At 40.0% G+C, this 25,756-nt stretch overlaps 5 protein-coding genes across 8 annotated transcripts; 4 read left to right on the top strand and 1 right to left on the bottom strand.

Moving 5' to 3' along the window:
- Positions 1 to 3,790: 3,790 nt before the first annotated feature.
- On the top strand, positions 3,791 to 9,642 carry LOC116203989. Of its 4 annotated transcripts, none has more exons than XM_031535995.1 (7): positions 3,791 to 3,908; positions 4,389 to 6,870; positions 6,964 to 7,045; positions 7,234 to 7,300; positions 8,108 to 8,293; positions 8,388 to 8,448; positions 8,944 to 9,642. In XM_031535995.1, exons 2-7 carry the CDS (start codon positions 4,599 to 4,601, stop codon positions 9,132 to 9,134), a joined length of 2,859 nt encoding a protein of 952 aa, XP_031391855.1. In that variant the 5' UTR covers positions 3,791 to 3,908; positions 4,389 to 4,598; the 3' UTR covers positions 9,135 to 9,642. The 4 variants fall into 4 exon arrangements, with proteins under 4 accessions (XP_031391855.1, XP_031391854.1, XP_031391857.1 ...); XM_031535994.1 differs by having other exon boundaries at positions 3,800 to 3,990; XM_031535997.1 differs by lacking the exon at positions 3,791 to 3,908 and adding an exon at positions 4,018 to 4,090.
- A 438-nt stretch (positions 9,643 to 10,080) lies between these two features.
- On the top strand, positions 10,081 to 12,764 carry LOC116203992 (protein disulfide-isomerase SCO2). Its single transcript, XM_031536000.1, has 3 exons — positions 10,081 to 10,745; positions 11,793 to 11,919; positions 12,376 to 12,764. The coding sequence occupies exons 1-3, from the start codon at positions 10,326 to 10,328 to the stop codon at positions 12,447 to 12,449; spliced, it is 621 nt and encodes a 206-aa protein (XP_031391860.1). The 5' UTR covers positions 10,081 to 10,325; the 3' UTR covers positions 12,450 to 12,764.
- Positions 12,765 to 12,867: 103 nt separating this feature from the next.
- LOC116203993 (calmodulin-like protein 1) lies at positions 12,868 to 13,900 on the top strand. Its single transcript, XM_031536001.1, has one exon. The coding sequence runs from the start codon at positions 13,040 to 13,042 to the stop codon at positions 13,598 to 13,600; it is 561 nt and encodes a 186-aa protein (XP_031391861.1). The 5' UTR covers positions 12,868 to 13,039; the 3' UTR covers positions 13,601 to 13,900.
- Positions 13,901 to 14,646: 746 nt separating this feature from the next.
- LOC116203991 (pentatricopeptide repeat-containing protein At2g15690, mitochondrial) lies at positions 14,647 to 16,924 on the bottom strand. Its single transcript, XM_031535999.1, has one exon. It carries the CDS (start codon positions 16,679 to 16,681, stop codon positions 14,945 to 14,947), a length of 1,737 nt encoding a protein of 578 aa, XP_031391859.1. The 5' UTR covers positions 16,682 to 16,924; the 3' UTR covers positions 14,647 to 14,944.
- Positions 16,925 to 17,034: 110 nt separating this feature from the next.
- On the top strand, positions 17,035 to 24,379 carry LOC116203990 (protein CHROMATIN REMODELING 25). The gene is made up of 21 exons (XM_031535998.1): positions 17,035 to 17,320; positions 17,922 to 18,299; positions 18,631 to 18,717; positions 18,832 to 19,072; positions 19,169 to 19,294; positions 19,375 to 19,431; positions 19,522 to 19,608; positions 20,136 to 20,231; positions 20,394 to 20,444; positions 20,518 to 20,592; positions 20,684 to 20,770; positions 21,071 to 21,159; positions 21,243 to 21,375; positions 21,736 to 21,855; positions 21,958 to 22,071; positions 22,174 to 22,257; positions 22,366 to 22,446; positions 22,541 to 22,599; positions 22,780 to 22,966; positions 23,058 to 23,156; positions 23,847 to 24,379. The coding sequence occupies exons 1-21, from the start codon at positions 17,106 to 17,108 to the stop codon at positions 24,201 to 24,203; spliced, it is 2,823 nt and encodes a 940-aa protein (XP_031391858.1). The 5' UTR covers positions 17,035 to 17,105; the 3' UTR covers positions 24,204 to 24,379.
- The last annotated feature ends 1,377 nt before the right edge of the window (positions 24,380 to 25,756 follow it).

Raw genomic sequence — 25,756 nt, 5'->3', positions numbered from 1 at the left:
TGGAGGAAACACATGCAGCTTAGAACACTGATGTTTCCCTATATCCGTTATAGAGTCGGCCCAGGCACGAGTGTGTCTTTTTGGTACGACACCTGGTTACCAGTCGGACCATTGATTAACTACTGCACCAGGGGACTACAGTGTTTTCCATCGCTCAAAGAACATGCAATAGTTAGTATGGTTCTGGTAGAGGGCTGTTGGCACTGGCCTAGGAGCTCGGACCCTCAAGCTGCTTTAATTCGAGACCTAACAGTTGAACTCTCCAACCATGATAGAGTCACGTGGACGCCTCACAAATTTGGGACATTTTCTATTGCTAATGCCTGGAAGCGCTTAAGAACCAAGGGTTCGAAAATGGAATGGAGGAATGTAGTTTGGTTTGATGGGCAGTGTCCTCGATTTTCTTTTATTAGTTGGCTTTGTGTACATAATAAGTTGTATACAAAAGATCGGCTACTCAAATGGAGGATTTCGCTTGCTGTAGCTGAACGTGAATTTTGTAGTATACAGTTGGAGAATCGATGTCATCACTTTTTTGAATGTCCAGTCACTCAAGAAATTTGGAAAAGTCTATTAACTTGAGTTGGCTTGAACAGATCCATTATCGATTGGAATACGGAGCTCTGCTGGATCTCCTCTCTTCGTGAAAAGAAGCTTGATGTTATTTGTTTCAAGTTTCTATATACTCATTACATATATTGCATATGGAGGGAGAGAAACGTCAGGATTTACCAAAAGCAAGTCTTGTCACTAACAACTATAGTTTGAAAGATCTTTTCAAATGTGCAAGCGAAGTTGCCTGCTCTCCCCCGCCTTTCATTTAAGATTGTACATTCTATCTTAGCGAGGTATATGCTTCAACTTGTTGATGTTGCTCATAACTAATTACTTTTAGGGTAGACTTTTGGGACTTTTTAGTTTGTTATGTACTGTACAAAGGTAAATGGTAATGATTTTTGATGTAAATACATTTTGCTATTAATGAAGTGTTGCCATTTATCCAAAAAAAATACATAACTTAAAAAGTTGTATCTCATCTTATTAAATAAGGATAGAATGGTAAATGCCTCTATTAAATAGGGGTAGAATAGTAAATGTATTAATAAATTAGTATGTTATGTTGAAGTTGAATAATATTACTTATTACTGTAATTAAAGAAAATATATCTAAAAAATATTAAAGAAGAATTCTAATCATTTATTGTTATTCTATAAGCAACTGGTATTTTATTATTAAATAAATATACATAATTTTAAAGAAATTAAAATTTTACTTAATTAATTTTAATAAACATTTTAAGCCTTATAAAAATTAAATTAAATTATCTCTCATCGAATTGATTTGTAATTTTATCTAAAATTATTCAAATTCACAAAACTTAATATATGAAATATGAGTAAGGAAAAGACAATAACGAATACTTAATGTTAAAATTTTTATAACCTTTATGATTATTAATCTTTCTTTTATTAATTAGAGCTAGGAATTTATTATCTTTTGGATTTTATATTTATTTTCTTATAAATTGAATTGATAATTGGGATTGTATCTATGAAATATTTATATGAATTATTTGCTTATGAGCTCTTAAAATAATATTATCTGGCATGGGAATCAAATTTATCATATTAAAGTTTATATAGCATAAAAACATATAAATCAATATTAATAATTTTCTTAATATCTACATTTCATAATAATTTTGTTTAAAGAAATCCGTCCAACGCACTGGTGCAATGACCTAGTTTTTAATTAGAATACTCTTTGCATTTATTAACAGTATTAATTATAACGCATGGTTAATTTTACTATAGATTACTAGTTTTATTAACTCGTGCGAGAGCATTGTTATAAATATAAATGTATTTATTTATTCATAATTTAATTATTTTTAGTTAATTTCAAATTTTTAATAAAGAAATAATTCTTTTTCTATGGTATATAATATCTAATAATTTCATTCAAATATTTGAAGAAATTGTGATTAATTCATATATTACTACTATATTAGAGAAGGAGTAATGATGTAATTTTTTTCAAAATTATCTTTCTCCAATTCAAAATTAGTATGTCAAGTTTGAGAATAATTTTGTAATTATCTTAAGTTTAGAAGATATATTTAAATCAAAATATTTAGCGTTTGGTAACGAAGTTAAGTTTGATTTAATTTTATTTAGTTTGATTTGAGGAGATGAAGACAAACGTAATTTGGAAAAGTATGTGAGAAAATTTGAAAAAGAAGATAAAAAATAATGATTATGTTGTTTAATTGAGGAAAAAGTGTTGAAATTGAGAATAAATATTGAATAGTTGAGAGAATTTAATATTAAAAAATTAATTCGAATAGTAGATAAGAAAAAATATGAGAGATAATTTGAAAAAAAGATAAAAAAAATAATGATTGTATTGTTGAATTGAAGGTTAAGTAAAGTAAAATTAAACTTTATTAGCAAAATATAACAACGTTAAAACATATTTAAGCATGTACATAAAAATTATTATGTATTTCTATTTATAAACTCTTAATTTTTATTCATTTGTTATTAGTTTAGTCCTATTGAATCTTAATTATATATATATATATATATATTTCATACATACTAAAATTTTTAAGTATTTTTATTTATAAACTTATACTTGTTTTTTTGCATTTATCATTAATTTAGTCTTATTTAATCATAACTTTATATATTTACAATTACATCAACTGTTTATTACAATGTATTCAGCTTTATATATAAGTCAGGATTAATCACCTAGAAAAACATGACTTTTATATATAAATATAGCACGACTTTTGAAAATTAGCATAGAAATGTACGACCTTTACACTTTTTCCTAAATATAGCATGACTATTGAAAAATAATATAGAAATGCACGACCTTTAAATTAGTTGCGCATCTAATACGACGTCAATTATTCCGCCAAACGGTAACGGTTACCATTATCTCCCTCTTTGTTATTTTTCAAATGTCGTACTATATTTAGGAAAAAATGTAAATGTTGTACCTTTCTGTATTATTTTCTACGGGTCATGTTATATTTAGAAAAAATTGCAAAGATCGTGCTTTTTTATATGATTAACCATATATATAAAGAATACATTTACCTTTCTATCTCTATAACATTATCACATTTACCTTTATCATCATATTAATTATCTCATTGTCAAGTTTATATATTTATAGATTTTGAAACTTGTTTTAATAATCCTATCGAGTGCAAAGTAAATAACTTATATATATAAATATGAGCATGCCTCCATGCTAGAAATCTGATCCTTAGACCTGCAATTTCCTCCGTCTGATGACCAATAAACCGATACTGCTCGCTTAGCAAAACCAATAATTACCGATCAAAAATCTCAAAAATGTCTTGTCCTTCAATTCGTAGCCATTTCATACGCAGAGACTAACCCCCCCGCCCTTTTTCCTTTCACTATCAAGAAACGTCTAATCTCATAGGAATCACCTTGTGAGTACTCCTTTACAACCCATGTCCCCATGTGGAACAAGACGGGGAAACGTGTTCCTGCAATGACACGAGAGAGAGAGAGAGAGAGAGAAATAGTGTTGCGAGCAATTTATATATTGAGACATGTCTCGCGACCCCGTCCGGGGGACAGGACGTAGGGACGGGAGATTTTGCTTTCATCTCACGAGCTCACAAAATAGAAGCACCCGGCCCGAAAAAGACAGTCCGGCCCATGGGCCCTAGGAGGCCCACCCCACGATTTGAGCGCCAAACGGATTAGACACAAACCCACCAAGCAATGGTATAGCAGCCGAACAGGCGAACGGATTCCTTTTACCCGCCGCACCGGTTCAGTTTCCCTGTTCTTCCAAACCGAGGGGCCGCCCCGCCATTGCCATTGGGCTGAAGAAGCTGCCGCGGGTCAACTGTCGTGTGAGTCGTCTCCCTCTCTCTGAGTGTCTGACCGCCCTTCTCTCTTCCCCTAGTTCTTGCGTGAACGGCTATGGAGTATAAGGTACTCGTCTCTTCCTTCTTCTCTGCCGCCCTCTGAACCGCCCCTGTTTGCTCCTGCTCTGTTCTGGACTCCAGATCTCGATCTGTTGCTGTCTGTTGAGGTGCGAACGAGCCTGTCCAATCGCAGCGAGTGCTCGTGGGGGGTTTGTCTGTTCTCTTTGTTGGGTTGAGCATCTCTCGGATAATTATTTTGTGGTTCATAATCAATCAAGCTCTTTTTTTTTTTTTTCCTTTCCTAAAGTGAGTTCTCTCGGTGACTTCCTCGATGTAGTCTTTGTCTTTGGATGTAATTGCTTATACTATTGTTTAGTTTCAATTTCTTGTGATTGCATATGGAACCGCTTCTATGTCGGGATGTCGGAATTAAACCTTTTTGGTTGACGGCGGAACCTGTCGCAGGTTATTATCGGTGCGGAGGTAAGGAAATAACCTCTGGGCTTCCTCGGGACCAGCTGGATAGGATGCTTCACGGAGAGAATCTAATATATTGCTGTTATATACATTGGAGGGAATAAAACAATGTTGTTGTATAAGTAATTTGTTGGTCGGAGTAGGCAATTAGTGATTTTGCATCAGCAGTGTCCGATCACTGATAGTTTGGAACTGGATATGGAGTTGTTATGTCAAGAAAGTTGCATTCTTCCTGGTCAGGTGGAAAGGAGGAAGAAAAGGAAGCGTGATGATTCACATAAAGGGGAAGGGAATAAAGTTGACATCTCCGATTTAACTCCGCAGGTACTAGATTCTTGTGGGACGTACCTGGCTGATTCTACATCAGACCTGGTTCACGATGGAGATGCTTCATTGCTCAATGAGTCAGAGAAGAGGAAGAACAAGAAGAAAAAGAAAGGAAGGGAGGAGCAAGACGTAGATGCAATCAAGACTGATGATAGCACTATGTCTGTGGAAGGACCATCTTCTGTTCCACAAGAACCGATTGAGTGTTGTGAACCAGTCAGTGAATCAAATGTCCTGCTGGCAGAGGGAATGAAGAAAAGAAAGAAGAACAGGAAGAAGGAGGATAAGGTAGAGCAAGAGACAGAAATAGCTGACCCTGATTACACCAATGTGCCTGCAGAAGGATCAGATTTTGTTATGCGTGAATTAAATGAGAACACTGAACCCGTCAGCAAATCAAAGAAGAAGAAGAATAAGAAGAAGAAGCAAGAGGAGGAAATGTTCGAACAGCACTGCAACAGTAAGTTGGAGCAAGAGACAGATATAGCTAACTCTGATAATACCAATATGCCAGTAGAAGGATCAGATTCTGTTATGCATGAGTTAAATGAAGATACTGAGCCTGTCAGCAAATCGAAGAAGAATAAGAATAAAAAGAAGCAGCAAGAGGAGAAAATGATTGACCAGCACAGCAACAATAAGGCTGCTGGAGCTGATTCTACTCGACAAGAATTTAATGAGGAGACTGAAGTGAACGGGAAATTGCATAAGAAGAAGAAGAAGAAGAACAACAAGAAGAAGGTGGAGCAAGATACAGAAGTAGCTGAGCCTGATAATACCAATATGCCTGCAGAAGGATCAGATTCTGTTATGCGTGATTTAAATGAGAATAGAGAACCAATCAGCAAATCGAAGAAGAAGAATAAAAAGAAGAAGCAAGAGGAGGAAATGTTTGAGCAGCACAGCAACACCAAGGCTGCAGGAGCGGATTCTGCTCTGCAAGAGTTGAATGAGAAGACTGAAGTGAACAGGAAATTGCATAAGAAAAAGAAGAAGAATAAGGTGGAGCAAGATACAGAAGTTGCTGAGCCTGATAATACCAATATGCCTGCAGAAGGATCAGATTCTGTTATGCATGAGTTAAATGAGAATCCTGAACCAGTCAGCAAATCGAAAAAGAAGAATAAAAAGAAGAAGCAGGAGGAGGAAATGATTGAACAGCACAACAACAATAAGGCTGCAGGAGCGGATTCTTCTCTGCAAGAGTTGAAAGAGAAGACTGAAATGAACGGGAAATTGAATAAGAAAAAGAAGAAGAACAAAGAAAAGATGCAAAAGCTGGAAGTAGTTGACCCGAATGGTAGCAGTGCACCTGGAGAAGGACCATGTCCTTTGTTGCTACAATCAAATGCAAAGGCTGAACCTGTTGATATATCGAATAATTTTCTTCAGAAGAACGGGAGAAGGAGGGAAAAATGCCAAAAGACTGAGGAAACTGGTGTTGGAGATAGCAATGTGCCTGATAAAGTCCCAACTTCTGCTTTACAAATTGCTGAGAAGGATTTTGAAAATAATGGGGAATGTCCCTTGACTTCTGGTCATCAAAATGGTGCACTGGAAAAGAACCAACATCCTGCCAGCCCAGCGCAGGTGGCTCTGGCCATTTCATCTATAGAAGCCTCTTCCAATTGTTTAGAGAAGAAGGCTGGCTTAACAGATTGTCTGGAGAATTTGAGGCTTCATGATCAACAACAGGGTATTACAGCATTTGATTCTGTGGAAAATAGTTTCACTCTGGTGACTCGAGACCATAAGAATTATAGAGTGCTGGAGATAGACAAAGAGCGGACTTCTCAGATTCTGGTAGAATGTGGTGCTTTAACCAGTTGCAATCAAGGAGCTTCAATTTTATCTAATGATGATTCTTTCCATCAGCACCCAGATCATAAAGTTGCTGATGCAGATGCTGACATCAAAGAAATAAATCGTCCTGCATCAGAAGTGGTTGTTTCCGCAGATGTTGTGATGGAAACAACCAAGGAAGACAAGCCTCAACCTATTTTGGATAGTTTATTAGATGCTAATAATGCCCAAGTTTCCAGAAAGAAGCTTCTGATACTTGATCTTAATGGATTATTGGTTGACGTTGTTCCTAGTTTTAGAGGCAGGCGAAAACCGGACATGCTGTTATCAGGAAAATATGGTGAGTTGCTTAGAATACTTGATTGATAAGATAAACGTTGATTATGTTCTATATGGTCAACACTAAAATCTTTTTTTACTTGCTTTTTTGCAGTATTCAAAAGGCCTTTCATTAAAGATTTCCTACAGTTTTGCTTCGAGAGATTTGCAGTAGCCATTTGGTCTTCGAGAACCAAGTATCTTTCTGATTTATGAATTATCATCTCCCTTTGCTCCGAGTTTTTCTATAGTTGTATTGGAGTTTTGGAAGTTTTATATTGGCTTTATGTTGATTGAAATATTTTTTCTGATCATCTCTGATGCGGATATTTTATGAAATGTATGATTTCTTCTACTTATATAGTCGTCATTGTTGATCTTGCAGGAAAAACATAGACCTGCTCATCAATTTTCTTTTTGGCGACTCTAGAGAGAAATTGGTTTTCTGCTGGGTGAGTCCATGGTTTTATCTTAGTCTCATATTACTTGTGTCGTCCTGCTACATGCATTTTTTATGTCCATGCCAAATGCAGAATACAAACTATCAAGTTGTTTGCCAAATTCAACATTAATGACAGCTGTTCACTTTCAAATCCCAACTTTCATAGAGCCTATACAAAGGTGACGAATTATCCAAGGACAACCATCTGGATAAGGACATTTTCTTGACTGACCTGTGATGGCGATGTTAACAATTGATAGTGATGTGTATATACTTATTGTTCCTTGATAGCAATGTCCTTTTGCTGCACAAACAATCTTATGTTTACAATAGGAGCTAGACAGTATATACTTTGTCTGCACAGGTACAAATTTCTGTAGTAGGTCTATATGGTATGAAAGCTAGTATGACAATAACCATTGAATTTGGTAGTGCAGTCATATAATTACCTGGCTGAAGTCTTCCTTGAATGCATCCCCTTAAATTGCTGGGTCTAGAAGCCCCATTAGTGAACTGTCTATATTTAAACAGAAAAGAAGAAAAAGGATCCATCCAATTGAGGATATGGAAACTAGGAAATAGAGAGCTACAACTGAGATGGATTCCCCCCCCCCCCCCCCCCAAAAAAAAAAACCCTGGCTTTCTTCAAGAGAGTTCGAGTTGTTTTAAAGCTTTTAAAGTAAAATTTGTCTATTTGCCAGCGCCTGTAAGTATCTAAATTATAACTAATGTGCAACTGAGTTGAATTCAGTCAAAAGAGGTTAGATAATATATTGGTGGATATAGTCATCAATGGACAGAGTTTTGTGTGATGCAGCATCAGTCCCAGTGTACCCAAACAAAGTTTACAACAATCGAGAATAAGGATAAGCCCTTGGTTTTAAAAGAACTCAGGAGAGTATGGGAAAAGCTCGAACCTGCCCTTCCATGGGAGAAGGGAGAGTATAATGAGTCGAATACTTTGCTGTTAGATGATTCACCGTACAAGGCCCTTCGCAATCCAGTAAGCCTAGTACTTCTATATTGAAGGCTTAAACGTCTTGCCAACCTATTATATTTATTATAAAATCTCATATTATCTTTTTCTGCATTTGTAGGAAAACACTGCAATATTTCCTTACTCATACCAGCATAACATGAGGGGAGACAATTCATTAGGTGAGGTTTCTTCGGAGTATGCGGTGGATGTTATATTCTCGGCTTATCTAAAATTAAGAAATTTTTTTAACTTATTCTAGGATGTGAATAGCCAACTTGGTCATTGTTTGACCTCATAAGTCCACCATTATGGTCAAATTATCAAATTTCCTTTTCCTGATGATTACAATGCTTTGCTTGGAATTCCTCTAATTTAAAGGTTTACTCTTACTTTTGATATCTTTAATGAGAACAAATCCTTTTCAGACTTCCATAACTTTAACATAATAGTTCTGAGACTCCTGATGTTGTCTAAAATAATCCTTTTTGACGTTTATTTCATGCTTTTACAATTTACAAGGCTCTATTGCTGCCATTGGATATTTCTTAGTTGCTCCTTTTATGAACGGATACAATTTTTTTTTCCCTTATGTTTTTCTTAGTAACAATTTTTCGTATGAGTGACCTTTGAATCTCTTCTACATTCACTTTGTTCACCCAAATTTCCCACGACAGGACCTGGAGGGGATCTCCGAGTATATCTCGAAAACATAGCTTTGGCCGAGAATGTTCAAGAGTATGTGAGACAGAACCCCTTTGGCCAAAGAGCAATTTCAAGGTCAAATCCATCATGGCATTTTTACGAGAAGGTGTTACAAGAAGACCCTCCGCGTAAGCGTGAAAGGGTATCTCGTTGGGATCGTTGAAGGGGTGAAGCAAACAGCTTTCTTATTCCTGGCGGGTACCATGCCAAGTTACTGTAACTCGAGCATAAATCTGACCCGAGCACTCTCTTCTCTCGAGGAGTGGATTTATTTCCACAGTTTCAATTGTGGGTTAGCTGGCACAATAAGCTCCAATAAGGGAGGAGGCCGATAAATTGCCTAAGAGAGGTTAGTGTTCTCGTGTATTTGACGAGTTATTCTTTCTAGTTAGAGGAACTAGAGGTAGATCATTTTTTTGTAAGCCTAGTTAATTGCTTTCTGTTTTGCTCGAACGTCGCCCCAAGATGACAACGGTTCAAATGTTTCTAGCTTGTTGGCTGTACACCGCATAGATATTGAGGAGTGTCGAGATTCTTTTTTTTTTTTTTTATAACTTATACACAGATACTTGTTTGCGATGAGAAATGTTCTGCTCGAGGGAAAGATTACCGTGCTATAGCATAAGATATGCTTCACAGTGTTACTAGAATCAAACCTCGTGTGGTTTTTACGTGTGTTCCATATTATTTTATGTTGTTCACATGAAAGATGATACCATCAGGCTGGAGACGTCCACGGCTATCTAGGCCAGGCTCCCCTGGAATAGATGAGATGGCGAGATTCAATTGTAAGGAGACCTCTTGGAGGTCGATTTATTTGAAATATGAAAAACTTGAATGAAATTTATACAGGCCATACGTCGTATAAGCTACATTGCTAAACTGCCAAGTTTACGCTCGCGCACCTAAACGCGGGAGTCACGAATGCTAATCTCCCAACAGAAGCGCAGACGCTCTGTGGATTGCCGAATTGATGTCTCTCCAATACTGTGATTCGGGCAGTTTGGTGACACACTCCGACTGCAGAAAACGAGTTTGGCTCAATATTCCAATGTCCAGTTCCTGTAGCAGTACAAGGTCAATGGTGACTCCATGAAAGAAAAATCTTGGAACGTGCCTAATTGCAGCAAAAGATTTGGTCGGATTCCGACAAAGTTGAAACTTTTCAATCAGACGAGGAAAGCTCCTCTGACGGAGAAAACGTGGGCCTTATTATTCAACCAGTGCAGAGGGATAATCCTCAAAAAACCGTAACTTTGCATAAAACCCAAAACCTTCATCGGTCCCGTCGACGGCATTCCGACGGAGCTCCGCTGCCCATCCCATCTCCGGTTTACTCCTTCGGATTGAATGAATGTTACCCGTAAACCCCAGCTCCTCCACTTTCCCCCTCCCTAAACCCTCGCCCCTCGGGCTCTTCCATCTCCCCGTCCGGACCTCCTTCTGCTGCCGCGCCGCCGGCGACGTCCCAGCTGGCCCCGCATTCCCCCGGTGGCTCCAGTTCCCCATATCGTCCTCCTCCTCCGCAGCCGCCGACGTCCCCGGGAGGGTCGCGCAGGACTTTGAAACCGGAGATGCTGTGCCTGCTCCGAAGCGTGGCGCTGGAAACGGCAGCGTCAGGGCGAGAGCCAAGGAGGGGAAGTGGTCGCGCGACCGGGAGAGCTACTTGACCGACGACGCCGATCCTCTCCCTCTACCGATGACGTATCCTGACACCTCGCCGGTAACTCCTGAGGAGATCGATAAGCGCCTTCGTTGTGATCCCCAAGTTGAGGTCTCTCTCTCTCTCTCTCTCTCTCTCTCTCTGCATTTCATTTTTTGCTTTTGGTTTTGCCATTGGATATTGGAATAAGCTCCGGCGACTGCGAAATTTCATGGTCTGCTGGTGGGCATTCACTTCTTTGATGATAAAAACAGTAAATATCAGCTTATGAGACAAAATAAAATAATTAGTTTTGCTGCCGAATTTGCTGCAAAAGGTAATCAAAGACTTTCAATCATTGTATATGGAGAATGGGATTTTTATCGGTTACTGTTTCATTCGGCTGAATTCGTTTTGATGAAGGAATGACCTGTGAATTGACTGCAACTTCTTGTTGGGCTGGTGATGAATTTTCTGTTGCATTTTCAGCTTGTGATTGTTGAATGTTCTAAATGGAATCATAATTTTTATTTTCTTCATCTCCTGCATTTGGTCGGGCAAGAAAGAACTTTTGTGGATGCTGAGAACGTTGAGGTGCTGGGCCAAGAATGAACAAGCGCTGCACTTATCAACATTTTATTTAGTCACGTGATTGCTAAAAAACTCGAGGAAGGAGCATTTTTAGAATAATTTAGTATGGTTTATGGGATTCGGGATTCATTAGGAGGAAACCATTCACTTCTCACAAAATGGCCGTGGCCTTATTATTTATTATAAAGATGAGTTCAAGCTCCCTAATCAGTGACCTGCTATGGAGGTCCGGAATAGTGATAATCAGTATTACTATGGATTTCATTTAAGTCCTCGCTTTTTGGCAAGTGCTGGTTGTTGTTGTAAGTAGATTAAAACCTATTTTTTAACAACGAGCATTGCAAGATGGAGTCAAATGCTTACGATACCTAAATTTCGTTCGGCACTCTTAGATAAACTCAACTATTCAAAAGGTTGAATTCACTGATATTGCACTGTTTTTGGGGTTGACGTGTACTGCCGGTTCTACCTCTTATATTGCACGAGCAAACATTGGTTACATGTCTTGTGATATCTTCTATCCTTCCTGCCTTGACTGGGCATGTGCTTATTTATAAATTAAACCGCATTGAATTTCTTGGGTTGCAGGATTGCAAAGAAGTGGTTTATGAATGGACTGGGAAGTGTCGGAGTTGCCAAGGTTCGGGATTTGTTAGCTATTACAACAAAAGGGGGAAAGAAATCATCTGCAAGTGTGTACCTTGCCTTGGAATCGGTATGATTAGATTTTACATTACTCTTCTAATCCAAGTGTCAAATTTTGTATTACTTGTTCCATCTGCATGCCTTCTTTCAATCTTAATTTTTCAGCCGAAATAAGTGCATCACAAGGATGAACCACTTTTTCAGGAAAAAAATGACTTCTAACTTCATTTTTGTCTGCATCATATTCTTTGAACCGATTGTACGTGCATGGCAGGTGGCATTATGCTTTTATGTGTCAAATCTCTCTTTATATTCGTTGAAATATAGTGATGATATTTATGTACGTTGGATCTTCTGGTGTCCAGAATTTTACGCATTGAGTCACTTAACTTGTGAGCTGCTATATATATCACTCAAATGGATGATTGATTACGTAATACTATGATTAGGGTATTTCTTGTGGTTTGCATATCATTGTTTTACCGATGGGACCAATGAGCTCATCTTCCTCGCGTTCTGGTTACAGGGTATGTGCAGAAGATAACCGCTCGGAAGGACATCGAGTTGATGGAAGATTTGGATAACGGAAGGCCCCCGTGAACTGGTATGTGCAGAAGATAACCGCTCGGATGGACATCGAGGTGATGGAAGATTTGGATAACAGAAGTCCCCCGTGAACTGGTCTCCTCCTTTTGATCCCGTCTCGCTGGAATTCAGTTTTTTATTCTTACTTTCAGTGAGTTGTAATTTTCACGCAACCTGTGCCATACTTTAGTTGTACACTTGGCCTCTTTTCGGCGATGCTTATCGATATGTTTAACTTAATATAGAGAATTCAGAGGGCTATCTGTCCTAAACGAGAAAGAATGCATTTTTTGCAATGGAATAAATTCTTTCTTTGCATTGATGCTTTCATATGGACCGCAGACTTTTATTCTATCCTTGCCCTTGCCTGTGATTTTGGAATCTGCACTTTGTCCTTATACCAGCTCCAAATTAATCTAGAGTCGTCTTGGAAACCTTAAAAAATGGTTTGTCTTCGTCGAACTTTGGATCAGAATAACACGCATACACGGTTTTGAAGCTATAAAGCCGAAGACCTGTTAAAACCGTTCCTTGCGGAGCTTATCTTCTGCACGAGTTGGTTGTTTCATCCACATTCACAGGAAGGACCTGGATTTTAGAAGGAAATGTCGAGCTTCAGTCAGCTTGATCTTCAGTACAGCCTCTCGAAGAGGAAGATCTTGCGGAAGCCTTCACGGTTGTTCTCTTCCTCTCATAGCAGGCAGAACTCTGGCCTTGCATACCAACCTAACATGGAGGAGATGAAGAGGGTGTTCGACAAGTTTGATTCCAACAGAGACGGAAAGATATCTCAGCAAGAGTACAAGGCCATTCTTCGAGCTCTGGGAAAGGAAAACACGATCGAGGAGGTCCCCAGGATATTCCGGGTTGCTGATCTTGACGGGGATGGGTTCATTGATTTCAACGAGTTTGTGGAGGCCCACAAGCACGGGGGCGGGATAAGGGCCCGGGACATTCAGAGCGCTTTTAGAACTTTCGATCTTAATGGTGATGGGAAGATTACTGCTGAGGAGGTCATGCGAGTGCTGAGGAACCTGGGGGAGCGGTGCAGCCTCGAGGACTGCCGGAGAATGGTGAGGGCTGTAGACACGGACGGGGATGGGGCGGTCGACATGAACGAGTTCATGACCATGATGACTCATACCTTGACATCTAATTCTAATTAATTGGAGAGACTGCTATATATCTGAAGATCGGAAGTTGCTATCAGAAGCATCTGCCTTTACATCAATCTTCCTTATGCTTCTTGGCATCGGGGTACTTACCGGCATAGAACATGATGACCGGGCTGTCTAGTTTAATAATAAACGTTCATGTAAATTTCCAACCCATAAGATAAGCCGCATTATGTCATGTCGTCTCTATGTAACCGAGTCATACCAAAATAATACCACGTCATCCGATTGTTGATCGCTATGAGCTTTGAGCTCTGCCGTAAGGTAAAATTAATGTTTTAGTAATTCACATGTCAATGGGCGACTCACATGGTTCCAAAGTTCGGGTTTATTGTGTGATCACAGCCCTATGACAGGATTAGTAATTCACATGTCAATGGGCGACTCATATGGTTCAAAAGTTCGGGTTTATTGTGTGATCACAGCCCTAAGACAGAATCGGCGGGCGACGTTAATCATTCTGTGCAAGTGACCTGTTGTGCAGCCATGTTCCAACCTTGCAAGTTTCTTTGGAAGCTTTCCGGTCCCGTCTGGGACAATCCGGGGACGCGAGAGAAAATCAGGGGGGCTGGTATTACCGGTCCTAACCGGTTTCTTGTGAAAATTGAAAATTATTTTTTAACTAAAATTGAAAATACCCTTCAGTTATCTTCACACATCAGTACTGTATATTTCACATTTCAAATGGAGTTTATATCGGTTCGACTCCCACTGTGAGTATGAGCATGAAAGCTACATATCCCATAACAAGGAATGCTGACACAGGCAACAAAGGTCTAGTCTTGCAGTTACGACTAGTTCTATCGCGGCAGATTCTTTAAAAGTCCTATCCGAGTGTATGTCATGTTTGTGCACATTCCGAAAAACATCCACTCTGTTCCTAACTGCTTTGGTCTCATAAACCCAGTCTGGCATAGAACTGCCAAAGAAGTAGCTTTCTATGCTAGGTAAATGAGCCTTTCTTAGAAGGAAGGCAACAGAAAGCAATTATATCCGAATCACCATATAAACTGATAGCACTTCATGAGGCAACTAGATTTGTTTACCTATGAATGCTTTCGTATTAAACAAGGCAACATTTTCAATATATAAAAAGTATCAAAATGTCGTAAAGGATACGTTCCCTTTGCCCACAACATATTTGAGTACTATGGAGTTCAGATCAGGGATAATTACCATGCAGCAAATCTCACCTCATTGGCCCGGAAACAACCTTTTTTTTTCCCATTCAGTTTAACCATATGTCTGCACTTCAACTAAACAGCAAATGGAGAGGAGAGGATCTTTCTTTACGTACAATGATCGAGCTTAAAACCCAATAAAGACTAAAGTACCTCACCAGTAATCCCCACAAGAGCATTTCCCATCCTTGAAGTGATGGAACCTCTTGTTATCCCTCACAATCAGCTCCCTTCCTACAATCTTTGACATGATCTTTATTGCATTGTGGCAGTCACCACATATCCGAAGGTTCTTGATGATCCTAAGCGGGGTACGAGCTGGAGTGCTGATAAGCCCATAGGCAATTGCTAACCTCTCGCTGTGATAGAGCAAAGCCTGCTCTTTAGCCTCTTGATCGATGTCATGGAGAACGTATCTTGTGTCAGGCACGTAGCCTCCTTCTTTGCTGCTCTTGTACTTCTCATCATCCTTGTAAAAAGTTGGGTTCTTGAACTCGCTAATCTGGTTCCTCCCTTCAAGCATGTTAATGGCCATCATCCTCCTCTGTGGGGGTGTAGGTATTTTATTAGCCACAACTCTTGACGGGTCCAGAGCAAGGATAATCTCCTCAGCATAGTCTTCGAGATCAATATCTCCATGAATCCTTGCAAGATTCCTCACAGCATCCCAAACTTCCACAGTCGGCTCAAAGGGCAATTTTTTCTCGATATAGTCGAGTAACTCCGCTAAGTGCCCGGGCTGACCAAGAACATCGATCAACCCCAAGTAATGCTCAATCCCAGGCTCAATGCCATACTCGTTCTTCATCGAATCAAAATGAAGGAATCCTTCTTCTATTGCCCCTATACAAGCACAAGACGATAGGACTGCAAGGAAAGTCTGCTCATTGGGTCTCAATCCCAACTCGGTCATCTGCTCATACAACTCCAACCCATCATCCCCTAACCCGTTATTTGCATACCCATTTATCATCAAATGCCATGAGTCAATGTTCTTATCGAGCATGTGATTGAAAACCCTCCTTGCATCCGTCATGCTCCCGCACTTCCCGTACATTTCCAAGACCCTGTTGTTCAGATGAAGATCGCTCCTACAAGTCGACTGGAGGAAGTAATCATGGACTTTCTTTGCATTTTCAAGATGCTTTGGATTATTGCACAGAGCAAACAACTGACTAAAACACTCCGCATCAGCCTTAACCCCCTCGGTCATCAGCTCTATAGCTTCTTTCAATTTCCCTTCATCACAAAGCTGCTTCAGGTCAATAATGGACCGCACTGGAGCAGCGGGAGTTTGCGGCGCTTGACTTGCTTGCTGAGAACCCCACTGATTGGAGTTCTGGTTCTGTTGGGGCCATTGGTTAGGGATCCTGGACTGAGGGGACCCCTGATTCTGGTTGTTCCACCGATTAGTACTCTGGTTCGGGGTGTTCGCATTCCATTGCGTGGTCTGCTGAGGATAACCTTGCGCCCGTCCCTGTCCCTGTCCCAGCCCCGGCCCCTGCCCCTGCCCCGGATTAGGGTAATTCTGACCCTGATTGGGATATCCACGGCCGGGATAACTCGGAGCTTGATTCGGATACCCTCTAGTGGGATAACCCTGATTGCTCCCTCCCGAATAATTGTACTGATTGTTGCCCGGCCTCTGGGTCGGTTGCGGGTTCCATTGCGAGCTAGGGCTCTGGGGGGTCCACTGGCTAGGGTTCGTCTGGTCATAATACTCGTTCGGGGCGGTGGAGGTACTCAGGGCCTTGGCGAGATGGGGGCTAGTGAAGGCCAAGCGGGAAGCGGAGAACTTGCTCGAAGAGCGTACCTTGAGCTTGAAGGAGAAGAGAAGGGAGCACACCGTCGGGCTTCGCGACAGCCGCGGGGATATGAGGGACGACGCCATTTCCTTTCGGTCCGAGCAGGAAGAAAATGAAGGAAATGGAGCAGAAACTCCACGAGTCAAAACCCTAGCGGAGTGTTGCCTGATGAAGAAGATGACTGTGCCAGTGCCACTGATGAGAGGTTTATCGGCGGTTTTCTGGAGGAGTGGAAGCGGGTTCGGGTTGGGTTCCGGGTCCTTTGACTTTCTCCTGGGCCCTTCACCTATTGGGCTGAATTTTGAAATGTCTTTCTTTGGATAGGCGGGCCTGGGCAAGGTTGGGCTTTAAGGCCCAAAGAAAAGATTCTCAGCCTAGCTATTGAGTGAATAGCGCCAAGCTGAAAATAGGCTTCTCCAATTTACCGCCAAAATTCTTCTTTCTGATCAAAACAGACACCTCTGTCACTCTCCTTCTCTCTCTCTCTCTCTCTCTCTATCTATCTCTCTCATGGAAGACGACGATGAGGCGCTCTCGGCTTCTGATCCGAGCAGTAGCTCAGAGGACGAATACGGCTGCCAAGATGACGATGAAGATGGAGACGGAGATGAAGAAGAAGATGTAGAGCTCGAAGGTGGTGGAGAATCTGATGACAATGCACCTAGGGCGCCTCCCCTGCTGTCCAATGACGATCGGAAATCAAAGAATGTGGATGCGCTAGTGAGGTAACTTCCCGTTACCTTTTTTTCAAGGGGAAAAGCTTCCATCCCCGTCTTAGTATCGATTCGATTTGGTTTTCCCTGCGTGGCTTCTACTAGAAGCTTTTAGCTGATTAGTTGATCCCATTGCGCGGGTGAAAATTGTTACTCGTGCTGAGGAGCTCGTGAATTGTCACCGAGCTTTATATTCAACAGTCAGGTGATGCTTCAGGACTTGTTACTGAAGGTAGGTATTAAACGAATCATCTGACCGATGTAAACTTTTAGAGGTCAATCCAATTTCCAGAAGGTGTGACCGAGTTTGGTGCGCGTCGGCACTTATGCTACTTGAAGCAATATGATTTAGCTAGGCTTTCTTGTCTGGAGAATTTATTGTAGCATTGTAAATGATGACCGGTCCGGAATGGGCAAGCAGTTTTAGTTAGACTTCTCCAACTAAATATTGATTTTGCCTGTTTACTTTGCTGCACTTTTCAGCAATCATATGGAATGGTTACTGAATGAATATTTTGATCTGTTCGGTACATCACTGAGGCTTGTTCTACATATTAGAGGATCATAGCTTTCCCTTATATGCTTTGATTGAAATATCTAACCTTGATGTCAGGGGTAACCTAGTCGTGAAAAGGCAGTCATTGATACCCCGAGTGCTTTCGGTGACTCAAGGAGCTGCGGTTTGTCGAAAACCCTTTAAACCTCCCTGCTCTAATGGCTACGATGATAAGAATGAACAGCTCGGTCGTCGTCTTTATGCACGGAAACGGTTTGTTCCTTGGGGATCCTCGAGGCCTGCTTTGGTTGCAATAACCAATCAATTCAACATACAAGGTGTCAGTAACGATGTGGAAGAGGAAAAAATAAGTCTGCCACCTGGTATTGAACCATTGGTCTTGTGGCAGCCTGAAGAACCTGACGGGGAATCTAATAGCTTGGTGCCAATAGAGGTGGATCCACTTCTTGTTCGCTCCCTTCGACCCCATCAAAGGTATACAGCAAATTGAGATTTAAATTTTTAAGGAGTTGATTGATTGTCTGCTTAGAAGTAAGACTCTGATTGTCTACTGCAGTCTCCCTGCTAATTTACATATTTATACCTTGTTCAAGAACTACAATGGGAAAAATTTTATTTATAATTTAAAAATAACCATAGAAATAGTTTAAAATTCATTTTGCTGCCAACAGATCTCCTTTTCTGGGTTTTGCTGAGCCATGAGGCAGTTAGAAAAAACTAGACTTTGGATAAGACGTATCCTGATGGATTTTGCTGCCTGTTTGCTCCTGAAATTGATGAAGTCAAAATTTGTATTTCCATGCAGGGAAGGTGTTCTGTTCATGTTTGAATGTGTTTCGAGTTTATGTGGTGCGGGCAGTATACATGGATGCATTCTAGCTGATGATATGGGGTAACCACTTAAGCCTTTTCCTAATTGTAGTACTGCTACATTTTGTGTTGCACATATTGTATTTGGTTTTTGCTTTTTCATCAGTATTGGGTCTACTGGCTTCTGAATTTGCAGTTTAGGAAAGACATTGCAGTCAATCACCTTATTGTACACTCTTCTTCATCAAGGGTTCGATGGGAAGCCTATGGTTAAGAAGGCCATAATTGTTACTCCCACTAGTCTTGTCAGTAACTGGGAGGCTGAAATCAAGAAATGGGTTGGAGAGAGAGTTCAGCTCATTGCTCTTTGTGAGAGCACCAAGGATGATGTGCTTTTAGGAATAGACCGTTTTACATGTCCCCGAAGCTCTTTACAGGTAACTTTGCTAAGGCTTTTTACTGGTAAATTTGCTAATCTAATATGGGAGCTTTCTCACTAGTTGCCCAAGTAACATTTCACTTTCACTTTTCAGGTACTCATTGTTTCCTATGAAACATTCAGAATGCATTCATCAAAATTTAGCCACAGCGAGTCCTGTGACCTTCTCATATGTGATGAGGCCCACAGATTGAAAAATGACCAAACACTGACTAACAGGGTAAGGCATAATGGCTTATGTATTTCCTTTTCATTTAACTGATCATCTACTCTGCTTCACTCATAGCATTACTGCATCAGGCTTTGGCTGCTTTGTCTTGCAAGCGCAGAATTCTGCTATCAGGTACACCGATGCAGGTAAGCACTTAATTCATCATTTGATGTGCTATTCCATCAGCTCTTTTCCTTTCCTAATAAGCAATGGGGTCCATTTCTCACCTACTGCAGAATGACCTGGAAGAATTCTTTGCTATGGTTAATTTCACAAATCCTGGAATCTTGGGTGACATTTCACATTTTCGCCGCTATTATGAGGTAAGCTAAGAACTTTCTTTTAACAAGCTCTACAGCACTTGCAATCCCACTCAACTTCTCCAGAAAATTATATTCAAAACATGATAACTCTTTGAATACCTCTCATTCTAATTCTCAAAACTCTTACATTCTTTACACAGAACTTTTCAGAGTAACCAGAGTTTCAATGCTGTTGTAACCATAATCTTACATTGTTTAAAGTTTAGTACTATTCAAGAGACTTGATGCATCAGTTTCTTTGCTTGGGGTTAACATAATCAAGAAGTTTGCCCTATAATAATTGTCACAACTGATATTTAAGGTTTTTATGAGATCCATCATTGATAGGAATCTTCAATTCTATAATATTGCGCTGCAATAGGTTTTCTTGCTGCATTACATATTCCTATAAACTATTTCAGCATATCTTTTGAAATAGTTGAGATTTAATGAGTTCATTTTATCATAGGTTTTTCATTTTTCATTTTCTCAATTTCTGCATATAATATACTAAATTTAATAGTACTTCACCTGTGCATGTCGTGAAGACACCAATAATATGTGGAAGAGAACCTACTGCTACAGAGGAAGAGAAAAAGCTAGGTTCTAAGCGCTCCACGGAACTTAGTGCGAAAGTGAACCAGGTGATGTCTAGGTTACTACAGATTTAAGCTCAGACCAGTCTATCATCTTTGCTATTGGGAAACAGCATGAGCATCTTTTTACTAATATTGAATTTTGTCAATACTTTTTTTATTGATATATATACTGGTGTGATTCATTAGTGTGTGTGTTTAATTTTGCAGTTCATACTTAGGCGGACTAATGCATTGTTGTCAAATCACCTTCCACCAAAGGTATGAACAGTGGTATAGTGATCCTGATCGGTATCTCATCGGTGCGACTCCTAACATGTGGTTATCTATTCAGATAATTGAGGTGGTTTGCTGCAAGTTGACTCCTCTGCAGGCAGAGCTGTACAACCATTTCATACAATCCAAAAATGTAGGTTTGCGTTGTTCTTGAGCTAACACGAACCATTCTAAACCGTTTGACAGCAGCATCCATCTGAAAAATCTCTTCCCTTCAAATCCAGGTCAAACGGGCCATCTCTGAGGAGGTGAAGCAATCAAAGATGCTTGCTTATATTACAGCTCTTAAGAAGTTGTGTAACCATCCAAAGGTATGACGCGTGAGAGAGATTTTCTCAGACATTGACACCCACATTTAGAGTTCTTCCAAAGACAAATTTTCATAAATTCATGCATTCAGTCAAATAGCGAAGTCTGCTTGCTCACTAATTATGCTTGCCAGTATCCATGCCTTATAGATTCCTCAATATCTATAAGCCACTTCTAAGTGTCTACCTTTTACTTCCAGACAATTTGCCTATTCTACCTTGTTTGCCTTACTTTTTCTCCATCAGTCTTCTTCCTGCAAATGATAAACTCTTGCTTATTCTCAGAGATGCTTTATCTCGCAGCTTATATATGATACTGTAAAAAGTGGGACTCCAACTTCAGGATTTGAGGACTGTATAAGATTTTTTCCTTCAGAGATGTTCTCCGGGAGGTTAGTGTCGTCAGCTTATGTTTTGCCGGTTGGAGCTGTGTTTGGTGTATGCTCTCAGCAGAATTTATTTCTATTTCTGGTAGATCAGGATCGTGGAGTGGTGGTGATGGGGCCTGGGTTGAACTTTCGGGAAAAATGCATGTCTTGGCTCGTTTACTTGCCCATCTTCGCCATAGGACTAATGATCGCATTGTCCTTGTCTCAAACTACACTCAGGTAGTTTCCTGTTAGAAAGTTTTTATAATGACTTCCTTTTGCACTTGTGTTTCAGTTCTAATGTCGACATGTTGCACTTTACAAACAAAATCAAGTGGGCTACATTTTATATCTGAAAAATGAGAGAGACCTAAGTTTCTTGCCTCATCAATCTGGCTACGCGTCGTCAAATATTTTTGTCTTCCACCTGCAAGTTCTCAGTATGCTAACTTTGGCCTAGTAAACATGCCACTTTTTATTTTATATTATTATTAAATTTTATTTTTGTTTTGTTTCCCTTGTTGCTGCATAGTGAATTTTCCTATTATTTGAAATGACATTCCTCTTTAAGATAGATGTTTCTTATTATATGTTAACCAGACTCTGGACCTTTTTGCGCAATTATGTCGTGAAAGAAGATATCCATATCTGCGGCTTGATGGAACCACAACAATCAGCAAGAGACAGAAGTTAGTAAACCGCTTTAATGACCCATCAAAGGTACACAAATTATCATCAAGTAGCGAATATATAGCCTTCTTATAGTGATTCAGCTTCTATCATCCTTCTTGAGCATAGAACAAATTTTCAAAAATGTTGTAGGATGAATTTGCATTCCTGTTAAGCAGCAAGGCTGGTGGTTGTGGCCTCAATTTGATCGGAGGAAATCGCCTGGTCTTGTTTGATCCTGATTGGAACCCTGCTAATGATAAACAAGTATTAGTTCCACTTGTGCTGATTCAAAGTTTGGAAGATGCACTTTGGTTCGTTGAGAATATGATGTCTTATTTGTGTCTTGTTTGGTTTTATCCCATTTAGGCTGCTGCAAGAGTGTGGAGGGATGGACAGAAGAAGAGAGTATACATCTACAGATTTTTGAGTGCTGGAACGATTGAAGAAAAGGTACTATGGTTTAACTGTTCTTTTGCTCTAGTGTCTCAATCTGATCTGGCGATAAGCACATAGTACAACAAGAGTCATTAATTTTGTCACTGTTGATGAGTTGTACAGGTATACCAGCGTCAGATTTCAAAAGAAGGGCTCCAGAAAGTCATTCAACGGGAGAGTAGTAGCGATAGACTTCCAACAGAGGTGCAATGATCATGCTCTTCTTTCTACACTCTATTGTTGTAGGTTTCCTTCCCTTCTTTGCATAGATTTTTTTTTTGACGTATCTCGGTTGCAGGGAAACTATCTTTCAACTGAGGATCTGCGCGATCTGTTCACATTCCATGAGAATGCGAGGTGAGATTCTTTAGTGAACTGCATACGAGAATGAGGAATGAAAGCATAAACATTCTGCAAAAGCTCTTGCCTCTTGGGTTCTGGAATGAAGTGTCAAGGAAGCTAATGCAAAATTTGCGATAATTTTGCTCTGCTAAGCTTGCTTAAGCCTTTGACCTCTCGTCTGATGAATGAATACAGGTCAGAGATTCATGAAAAGATGAATTGCCTCCGCTGCCAAAATACTGATGATACAGAGAGTGTAGATTATCAGGTAGAGGCAACACCAACTAACAGAAATGAGTGCAACGAGGACAAAGATTGGGACATAGGCTCATTTGCCGAAATTGCTGGATGCTTCCACAAGTTGAAGTCCTCAGAGAAACAGGTCAGAGACCTGAACAAGTCACTTCATACCAATGGAGTTTGAGTTTTGAACTTCCGTTAGAGTCACCTGATTATTTGTCTACATGTATCAGGTGGGGATTCCAAAAGAAGAGGATTTAGGCAGTTGGGGCCATCACTTTTCTGCAACCACTGTCCCCGACATTATATTTCAGGCCTCAGCTGGAGAAGAGGTATGGGATGCTGACGATGGACCCCATTCAGATTCTCTATTAATTGCAAAGATTGAATCTTAGCTGTGTCCAATGCTTCCCGATATTTCTTATGGGAAAGAACTTTATCTCAACATAAATAGATTTCGTCAGCGTAAATACCTGGTTGGTCTACAAAACATCTCCACTCCAATAAATTGTATCATAGATTTTTCAGTCAATGAGTTTTTAACATGAAAGTGGCAGCGACGGATAGTATGTTTGGTTTTAGAGTTGAGTTTTGATTTTAATTGGATAGTAATAATTATGTTGAATTATGAGAAAAAGTGTGAAAAAGTAATAAATAGTTGAGAGAATTTAGTATTAAAAATTGAATTGAATGGTTAAAAAAATTGAAGAAAAGGGAAAAAATAATAATCATGTTGATTTCTGTTGTGTAGTGATTAGAGTTAAAGTTAGAGTTAAAATTTTAAAAACCAACCTCAAAACCAATCGGACCACCATTGGACTGTAGCGGATTGGACTGCAGTTAAAAATTATGTACTTCCTCAACTGAGGTGATGTAAATAATAAGCTATCTAAATGTGGAAAAGGAAGAAAAGAAGAAAATCTTGAAGGTTTCATCTGCATATAAATATAAGTGATGTAGAGAGATGGAATATGCTATTAGTTACTGACATGCTTAAGTCTTTGAATATCGTCGAGCTGCAGGTTACATTCGTTTTCACCAACCAAGTAGATGGAAAGCTTGTGCCAGTAGAAGGAAAAGTGAGCCCGGACACAAGTGGAGCAAACAGCACCGCACACAGCTTGAAGCGGCCATTGAACGAACCTGACTCGGAAAGACGATGTCAACAACCATACCAAACTGTAGCTTCAAATAGACATTACGGCAAGAGATTGTTGTCTGATACTTGCAAGGTTCCACATGGAGCAGAAGCAAAACCGGCAGTTGACTCGAGTAAGGAGAGGCCTAACATCTTGCAGAATAAACTCCATATTGCAAATAAGTTGCCACTTAAGAGATTACCCCCTGGTACCCTCAAACATGATGACGATTTTGTATAACATTTCAGCTTTACATTGTACTATAATTTTTCTTGCTGTCTAGTATGATTTTATGAAAATCGACGAAAATCTGAGCAATGTATCATTTGCCTGTAGAAACTGGCTGGAAAGCATTTTCATCCAATGATGGTGCTTACAATTGATAGAACGCCAACTAATTTTTCCTTTTGGAGTAACTGCTTCCAGGTGTGATTATTTTGTCTATTCATCCACTGTTTGCAGAAGTGGTACTCGAACTAAACAGACGAGCCGTGAGTTACTCATGGGTTTATAAAGGACTGGTCCCCGTGTGGAGCAGGCTGATTCATTACCTATGTGTAGCTTGTTTCACAGCTAGTCGGGTCATTTATCGGGTCATTTATATATATATATATATATAAAATATTCTTTCCTATGAGATATATATATTTCCCATTTTAGATAATCTAAAGATATCTCAGAAATATCTCTAATATCTAGAAAAGTAGGAAATACATCGCCCCTTCCCTTTTTCCACCGATATTGTTGCCTCTTACTGGGGTCTTCAATTCTTCGGGTCTTCGGGCTCAATGTGAGACATCTCCAACAAATCTCCACATTGACTCGCATTCAACCAAGCACGACCAACCTCCTACTTGACTGCTCCATCACAGCCCTCATCAGGCTCCACCTCACCTTGTACGCATGTTGCTCAAGTCGAAGCCACCCTTGGACTTCTCTGAGATGTCGGGCTTCCTCAACTTTCCTATTGTGCGCACTCCCAAGCTGACTCGTCTACAAGTCATATCCCTGACTTCAGCATTGCCTGAGACCACCAACTCTGTAAGCCCAAAGCAATCCCGCGATCTCACAGTCTCTTTTTGCATGTCTCTTATTTGCAAATTGTTCCATAGAAAATGTTGCCTCCCCTCAGATCCTCCCATCTGAACATCCTCTACCATCACAAGCTGAGTCTTAGGAGTTTTTCGGTCTTCCACCACGAACTCCACTTTCTTCACAGGTTTCTTTACATGTCCTCGGCTCCCGCTCTGACACAGCTCCACCAAAGCAACTTTATCAAAAGCAATAACTCGATTGATAAGGAATTTTGAGGATTTAGTGATCAAGTGCATTGACCTACACCCGTCCACCCTGTCAAGGTTGAGATCACCCAAGCACTTTTCTTCTAGAGTTGACCTCTCAAACGCTGTCGTAGTACTGACTTTACCTATTAGAACATATAACTCGTCTCACAACACCCTATTCATTACCATGAGAGCTCCCTTCGAGACCTTCAAAAACTCCACCTTGGCCTTTGTTCTGTGTAACCAAGAGCATCAAGACTTCTTAACGATATCAAAATTTTCTTTATTCCTGAGATGTGCCTAACATCTAATAATGTTATCTCTCTACCATCATACATCTCAATTCTAATTCTACCCATCCCGACAATATTACATGTTTGATCATTCGCCATGAGAATTCTACCACTCTCTGTCGACCGATAAGCGATAAATAATTCTCTATCATGAAAAATATGGTATACCCAAATTGAGAACCCATGGTGTACCTGGCCGACCCGATGTAGTGAGAGA

This window comes from Punica granatum, chromosome 4 (assembly GCF_007655135.1).
Source record: "Punica granatum isolate Tunisia-2019 chromosome 4, ASM765513v2, whole genome shotgun sequence".
Lineage (NCBI taxonomy): Eukaryota > Viridiplantae > Streptophyta > Magnoliopsida > Myrtales > Lythraceae > Punica > Punica granatum.
Note: the sequence above shows the minus strand (reverse complement) of the source record. Positions and strands in the feature narration are given on the sequence as shown.

What these genes read in the sequence shown, in the direction of transcription:
- LOC116203989 (XM_031535995.1), top strand. Translation starts at nt 4,599, where the DNA reads ATGGAGTTGTTATGTCAAGAAAGTTGCATTCTTCCTGGTCAGGTGGAA. An exon ending in GCTGTTATCAGGAAAATATG is followed by an intron (nt 6,871 to 6,963) that starts GTGAGTTGCTTA and finishes GCTTTTTTGCAG; the next exon opens with TATTCAAAAGGCCTTTCATT. An exon ending in ATTTGGTCTTCGAGAACCAA is followed by an intron (nt 7,046 to 7,233) that starts GTATCTTTCTGA and finishes TTGATCTTGCAG; the next exon opens with GAAAAACATAGACCTGCTCA.
- LOC116203990 (XM_031535998.1), top strand. Translation starts at nt 17,106, where the DNA reads ATGGAAGACGACGATGAGGCGCTCTCGGCTTCTGATCCGAGCAGTAGC. An exon ending in AATGTGGATGCGCTAGTGAG is followed by an intron (nt 17,321 to 17,921) that starts GTAACTTCCCGT and finishes CCTTGATGTCAG; the next exon opens with GGGTAACCTAGTCGTGAAAA. An exon ending in TGAAGTCCTCAGAGAAACAG is followed by an intron (nt 22,967 to 23,057) that starts GTCAGAGACCTG and finishes TACATGTATCAG; the next exon opens with GTGGGGATTCCAAAAGAAGA.
- LOC116203991 (XM_031535999.1), bottom strand. Translation starts at nt 16,681, where the DNA reads ATGGCGTCGTCCCTCATATCCCCGCGGCTGTCGCGAAGCCCGACGGTG.
- LOC116203993 (XM_031536001.1), top strand. Translation starts at nt 13,040, where the DNA reads ATGTCGAGCTTCAGTCAGCTTGATCTTCAGTACAGCCTCTCGAAGAGG.
- LOC116203992 (XM_031536000.1), top strand. Translation starts at nt 10,326, where the DNA reads ATGTTACCCGTAAACCCCAGCTCCTCCACTTTCCCCCTCCCTAAACCC. An exon ending in GTTGTGATCCCCAAGTTGAG is followed by an intron (nt 10,746 to 11,792) that starts GTCTCTCTCTCT and finishes CTTGGGTTGCAG; the next exon opens with GATTGCAAAGAAGTGGTTTA. An exon ending in TGTACCTTGCCTTGGAATCG is followed by an intron (nt 11,920 to 12,375) that starts GTATGATTAGAT and finishes TTCTGGTTACAG; the next exon opens with GGTATGTGCAGAAGATAACC.